This window comes from Halictus rubicundus, chromosome 2, assembly GCF_050948215.1.
Source record: "Halictus rubicundus isolate RS-2024b chromosome 2, iyHalRubi1_principal, whole genome shotgun sequence".
Classification (NCBI taxonomy): domain Eukaryota; kingdom Metazoa; phylum Arthropoda; class Insecta; order Hymenoptera; family Halictidae; genus Halictus; species Halictus rubicundus.
The window spans coordinates 14138721-14146065 of NC_135150.1; the positions used below are offsets into that span (position 1 = coordinate 14138721).

General features: G+C 42.2%; 1 protein-coding gene across 3 annotated transcripts; it reads right to left on the minus strand.

The window, feature by feature from the left end:
- Positions 1–148: 148 nt before the first annotated feature.
- On the minus strand, positions 149–2705 carry LOC143365347 (uncharacterized). Of its 3 annotated transcripts, none has more exons than XM_076805440.1 (2): positions 2214–2705; positions 149–1326 (listed from the first exon to the last, which is right to left on the minus strand). In XM_076805440.1, exons 1-2 carry the CDS (start codon positions 2327–2329, stop codon positions 639–641), a joined length of 804 nt encoding a protein of 267 aa, XP_076661555.1. In that variant the 5' UTR covers positions 2330–2705; the 3' UTR covers positions 149–638. The 3 variants fall into 3 exon arrangements, with proteins under 3 accessions (XP_076661555.1, XP_076661556.1, XP_076661557.1); XM_076805441.1 differs by lacking the exon at positions 2214–2705 and adding an exon at positions 1820–1977; XM_076805442.1 differs by lacking the exon at positions 2214–2705 and adding an exon at positions 1476–1770.
- Positions 2706–7345: the final 4640 nt, after the last annotated feature.

Sequence of the window (7345 nt, forward strand, 5' to 3'; positions counted from 1 at the left end):
CTTTGTATCATTGTATTAAGTATCATAAGCCTATGCAGATAAATATATTATGTATCATACGAACACGTTAGATGTTGATGACCTTGAACAAACGACCATCGCGCGAGAGCAGCAACAGAAGACTGGGAATTTGAATGATACAAATGAATTAATTTCAAGAAATTTATTCTAGTACCAATCTCTCATCTCGTAATACAAAAATTTGTAAATAAAGATATTAAATTTAATTTTTTTTCTGTTCGTTAAAAACTAATTGAATTAGTCGGACACAAACGATTTATAGGAAAACAAAACAAACCCGTACATCGTGTTTTATTATCTTCGTGTTTTTTGTTTTTCTTATCACGTTCTTTGAAACGATATCCAGATCGAATCATTTAAATGTTATTTCTTTCTTTTTTTTTAATACTTTTTACAAATACGCAGATGCTTTTTCTCGTTTTTTCTTTCTTTCTTTCTTTCTATATTTTTTGTTATTTTTTTTGGAGCTTTTATATTATGTATAATTTAGGTACCAAATTGAATTGGTTTCATGTAGCAAACATATAGTATTTAGACATGTCTCTTATGCACGAACGCTGCACGCTAGTCCTCGAAGAACTGTATAAGAAATCTGCCAGTAACTCGGTACATTACAATTAAATATACATCATTTCTGCCATGTGCGACATCTTCTTTGGGATATGAACAAACTCCTCGAAGTAACTGGCAAGTTCATCGATGGTGACGTCGCACGAAGGCGGAGACATTCTCGCTTGTACAGAACATGTGTTTGAACTCGAAGGTTGACCGGTCGAACTGCTAGACTCTGACTGGCTGTTACCGCTACCTCTGCCAGGACCAGGCCCTCTTTTCAAACTGGGCATTGTATTGCTACGCGCACGTAGGAAACTACACGCTTGGTAATTGTCTTGGATGCTAGTGTCGTCCTTAGCCTGCCTATTCTCCTGATCAATGTTCAGAGTTTTAAAGTCTTTCGCCACGGACCAATGGCCGAAAACCTTCTTGTTCTTCCATGCGATGCTACATTTACAAGTCTTCTTGAACAGCGTACTTGTTGGACTATCACTAAGACAAGCAGTGCCAGTGTCGTTCAATTTTAAGACAGCCTCTTTGATTATCGAGTTCTTATTCTTATCCAGTGCTCTTTCATTCTTTGAAGGTTTGAAGTTCGTTGTGCTTTTCACGCCTCTGGGGCTGATTTCGGATAAACTTGGCCTACCAGGCATCGATCTCCTTTGAAATAAGTAACTACAATCGGATCCAACGCTTTTACTTGTACTTCTAAACGGGTTCGGCGACTTTGCTTTGTCAGCGGTCGTTAAACTGAAACAACAAAAAGCAACGTTCAGGATTATTATCACCGACGACCAGCAGCAGCAATGATCTTGGTAAACACAAACAAAATAATATCACTGTTCGGATGTCATAGCTAGTACTAATCGGACAATGTATTTATTAAGAGTCAACGGAACCGTGATAAGAGCATCGTTCTGTATTATTCAATGATGATTCATCACTCCTGGCGCACAGCCTTGGGTCGGATATTGGTAAATAAAGGTCGAGTTTGTCGCTTATGCAATGACGCGAAACCAAGGAAACTCGCGCAATTCGAACCGTGTTCCGATGTCGCCCACGTTGAATCGATTAAATGTCCGTCGAAACGTACGTAAATAACACTGTCACGACGTGAACACTATCGAGTCTCGACGTTGCTGCGTTTCGCGATCGTTCGAGAGGAACGACTCGCGTCTCGCGGCGTATCGTAACGGTTTTTATCGAACTCGCTGTTGGCATGTAAACATATCGATTCCCCTACGGATCACGGTTAACCCTGTAGTCGGGTCGTTGCGTCGACACCACGAGCATGAGACGTCGGTCGTTGAAATGTATGCTGGCGAACGGTTGCTGTACTTGATAAATCGAAGTCACGCGCGATGTAAACAAAGACACGGGACGGCGACGAAGAGCGCGAGAAAGAGAGGGAGAGAAAGAGAGACGGATGGTCACGTACTTGAGGAAAACGAGGTAACGTTAATCGGAGACCTTGACCGCGCGCGGAAAGGGGGTTGAGTCGCAAAACCGCCTCTGCGATCGGACACATCGAACGCGTTCGGGACTCGTTTGCGAGGGAGCAGGCGCTTTAAACGACCACTGGCGTCGAAGAGTGAGAGCTATAGCCAAGCATTCGGTTTTGGCGGTGGATTGCTTACTGGGGACAGCTCGTCGAGAGTCGGTCAATTTCGAGCTTCTCTAAACTCGCCGGCAGCACCTCGTCAGCCATGCTCACAGTTTTACACGTTTCTGTGCTCAATGCTCGCGGGAACATGGCATCTTGCCGAACCACTGTTGGCAAACAAACGTTGACACTCCGTCGGAAAATTCCAGAACGATGGGTAGAACGTTTCGGGAAAATTAGGTTAGAACGACAATGACGACAGCCAGACGAAAGCCGTGTGTCCGTCGACGATCACCACATTTCCACCGTGTCCGGTTCACCGTTTCTACGATCTGTCACGCGTGCACCATCCCGAACCCGTTGTTGTAGCGCTCGCTTCGCAGATATCGCTCGTGGACAACACTTCGCGATCAATTAATCATCGACAGTACGTAAATAAACAGACTTTTGCGCGCAACTGCCATTCTACTGCTGCTCGATACCGGAAGCTACGATCCCAGATGGCGCCATCGCGAACGCGCTTGGAGATTACATGCGCCATTGGCGATCCGACCGCGACACCTACATTACCTAGGCGCAATTAGCTTTAAAGACCCTAGCTAGTAAGTTTAGTTTCTAAGTTTGTCGAATCGTATGCGCTCTAGTAACTTCTACCAGAGAGAAAATGGCACCGGGCACAGATTTTCCTCTTAGCGACTCCGCACGAGGAGAATACACGGCGGTAGCGGTAACGTATGGTCAGTACTGGGTTAATCTCGAACCCGCTTTTACAAGGCTTGCTCAGCAGACATCGCTCGTGGACAGCAGCTCGTCATCAATTAATCATTGACGGAACGTAAATAAACAGACTTCTGCGCGTAACTGCCATTCTACTCTTGCTCAATCCCGGAATCTACTATCCCAGATGGCGGCACCGGGAACGCGCTCATAGTCGCCGCCATTTACAAAATGATTCGAATATCAGACTTCGAACGCTGATGACGCGCGGTGTTAAATCATGATTAATGTAACTAACGGTTTACTGTTGCGTGATTGCAGATCTTTCACGTTGCAAAAGATGTTCACGTCGACACACTTTAATAACGTTTCCACTTTACCTTGACCGTAAGTAATTCAGAAACCAACAATTAATGATTAATGGTTAATGTATTTAAACAGGGATTGTTGGGCAACAATAAATATCTATGATCGGTAATTGACAACTAGTTTCATAATTAATCTATCTATAATCTATAATTAATCTGTATTCTTTGTTATTGATATACTCCCTTACTATAACTGAACATTGTAGACAAACGTGGATGAGACAGATGTTTACTTACCTTTTTTTAAACAACGAAGTAAATTTTTTATTTAACCTGTCACACATTTTCTGGATTCTGAATGAAAATTTACAAGCAAATATTTTTCTGAATTCTGTTTGTTTCTATTAATATTCTACTTTGCTTGTGTGTGGGTACTAGAAACAAAGATGAAGAATGAGGTATGAGGTAATTGAACCATCAATCTTTTATTTATCTTTTTAGCATATAATTGCCACTTAACTCTCTTCTTAACGTGTACCAAATATTCTTTTTATTTCCGTTGTTATAATAATTACTCTTATCAAAAGTCTTGAGGTCTTTCTCCTGGAGTAAATTGATAAATAATTTTTGTTTTAGTACATCAGTTTTATTTATCTTTACAGCTTAATCAATTACATCTTAATCAATTGTGTCTAAATACATTATTACAATTTTTCCCAAAAATTATATCCGACTTAATTACTTACTTATTTTAATATCTAGTAATTTTGTGATCACAGGTGTGTTAATAACGAAAAATCCAATTCCCGAAAATTCGTACCTGCGATTCAGATGTCCTATTGACGTGACCGTGCCAAAATGGCGGTATCGCGTGCCATTCTCGCCAGCTAGATCTGCCGCATTGCATTTACGGAGGCGCATAAGTTGCTAAGAATTAAGTAGAACAGCAATTCGAACCAAGTATTGATCAAACGTATCTTTCCGTTATTAAGGGTGCCGTAATTTCCGGAAAGCCTCGGGTAGAGTCTCCGGGGATCGATTTCATTCGCGATTAAGCGTGCAACAGAGCGAAACGAGATAGAACTGGATCCATTTTCTTGCCCACGTGGCAGGTCGCGTTCCGTGCGTGTTTCGCTTTGCGCCCCTGAGAAAATTCGCGGCCGAAAACTTTCCTCCCATAATTTATGGAAATATTCGTTATCGTGTAGTACGCCGCGTGGCATTTTGTTTTCTTTCAGCCGTGAGCGTTCTTAAAACGGCCTCGTTAATGACGTGTTTTCTCGCGTTCTTAAATGCCGCGTTTTAATTGCATCCTTTACTGAATTAACGAGCGCCGAGAACCGGAAGTACATTTGAATGGAATCTATTTAGCAAAACGGGACGCTTTAACGGTTCAGAAAAAATGGACGCCCGAGACATTCTTCGCGGTCTCATTTTTTCGACGTGTCTCCAATTCTCTACCCCAAACTGATTAGCAGTTATGCGATCGCGGAGACCTATAAATTAGAAAGAATACAAAAATTATGCTTATAATATATTTTTATTTCTTAGAAATAATTAGATTTCTTAGACACTCAATATTTTTTTCTTCGAAGAAAAAATCGTTCTTAGCAAATAACACGGTTTTTAAGGAACATAAGAACATTGAAGCAGCTGTATGTGTAAAGCTGAATGATTTCTTCAGTTTTCTCAACTTATGGTTCTAATGGAGCTCCGTGATTGAAAAGCGAATTATTATTTTTCTCCGGGGTATTTATAGGTCGATTTATTATCGTGTTCGAGTTTACGCGAGAATTTCGAAGTAAACGAAGGAAATCTACCGGGGAAAGAGTGCTCGTTTTCGCGTATAACAATCGATGAATCAGCCAACGGGGCGAACAAGGCCCGATGCATTCCGCGAGAGGCTTTATTTTAGCTTCTCAGCGAAATATTTACGAATTCCGTGTGCCGAAAAGCACTCAAGAACTCGGTATGCGCGCGGCTGATACAACGGTGCCCGGTGTTGATTCCATTCAACCATATCTCGTGTTTCCTCGTCTATTCTCGGTAGCCTGGAGCATTGTTCTCCTCCTTCGAAACATTAAGTAACTCTCAAGTTCCGTCGGATACATGCTTCATAGGACCTACACGATTTATACATTATATACCTCTTCGATTACAACTTTCATATTTTTAAATGGTCCAGACTCGCAGTTTATTTTTGCACACAATTATTGCTGCAAAATATCGAATTAAACTCCTGACGGAGATTCTAAATGTAATCTTTTAATTGCGCGTGGTATCCATTTCGTTTCCATCAACATATATTATAGTAACAAGTGCAGAAGTATGTTCAATCAATTCTTCGATTTCTGGTTGCAAGTGGCTTCCTTCCAATCACAGTTATGCACATTCATAACTGGACTGCGAATCTCTAGCGTTTATAGTATTCACACATATCTAAAATTAAAATAAAAACACGTATACATGGTTACAAACATTAACGACAGAGGAATTTTGTAGTTGGTAAATTGAATTTGTTCGTCATAGTAGATTTTACAACAGAGTCCGTGGAAATTGACATTTAAAACAAGAATGTAGAACATATTTATATTTACATTCGTTACGAAATAGAAAGAACAAATGTCCGTACAAAATATGTTTTAATAGACCACTCTACGAGGACGTCTGAGCCGTAAACTGTCGATCCGCTACGAACTCTGGAAGCATTTTCGCCCGAGAACGAATCTGCCGATCGATTTATCGATCGACGAGCGTGATCCTCGTGACCGTAGGATCGAAACGAGCCCGCCGTTTCCACGTTCGAAGCTTTCCGTTCCGTTGGTAGAAACGCGTGCTGGAACATTGCCAAAAGCGGACGTCGCGCGTCGTGCGTACACCCACGCGTCAACTTCCTGCGGATTTGCACACGGTTTGGAAATGGCCGTGGAACGGCACGCGGGAAACGCGTCCACCATCGCGGTAAATTTATATTTCAAGATCGCCGGTGCATCGGCCAACTGCTCTTCGTGATATCCGATATATTTCCCCGGCAATAACCGGTAGCCGTTCGCGACAATAACTGACAGATCCCCTTCCGCTGATCTCCGACAAATCCGGAGAATTAGCGCGAAACGACCGCACACGCGGCTAACTGCGCTCGCGTTTTTTTTACACGCTCACGCACACGCGCGCGTCACCGATCCTGATGAGTTCCGGTTACCTGAATTTGACGGCATGTGATTGCGGAAGTCCTCCTCTGTAATTGGTAATTCATGCTTTTGTTGTAGTTCTTTCTTGAAATTGTTCAGTTTCTATCCTTCGTAGTTGGGGCAGGACAATATAATCCTGTTTTATAGATTGATAACTAGCTTCGAAATCCTTTTCGAAACTGCTAAATATTATTTCAATGTGATTATAATGCATCATTCTAATTGCTCCTGTCCGAGGTTACAGGTTTTTAGTTCTGCTACATATCACTTCGCTACTATACTGCGGATTTTTATGCGATGTAAAAGTGCTAATTGCAAGACAGAGGAGGTGCATAGACTCCCACTTCTTTTCTCAACAATCTTATACTGCTGGAAATAATAGAATTTTTAAACTCCTTAAATAATTTTACTGTTTTGATCCATTCTTTTTTATTATAAATGCATAAAGTCCACGATCCAGTTATTGTGCACGAACGATTGAAAAAGAACAATACAAATGCGTGCACATCGTAGATACATAGCTGCATAGAAGTATCAACAGAGAATATTTTCGGCAGATAAATGCGCGATGCAATATTGTTGCGCGGCTGCCTACACTAAATGTTGTAACAGGCGAGGGGATAGGCGGCCCAACAGGAAGCCCGTCTGGTTCATTCGTGTGCTGAGAGCATAAATCGACAGACGTGTCAAATATCGCGCGAGTCGACGCGCCGCTGCTCGACAGTTTGCATATTAATCCCATCGGCGAAGCTGGCGCGGATTTTCCTTCGTTCTCGTGTTACGACGCGACCGCACGCCGCTTTCCCGCGCAATAAATTACATCAGAGGCGTAATCGTCTGCGGAACACTCTGCGGACTCCTCCCCCTTCGCTGGCGTCATTTGGCCACCGTGTTCAAAGAGGACTTTTTCTCCTTTTTCTTCCGGGACGCGTTTCGAAGACGCGGAGGCC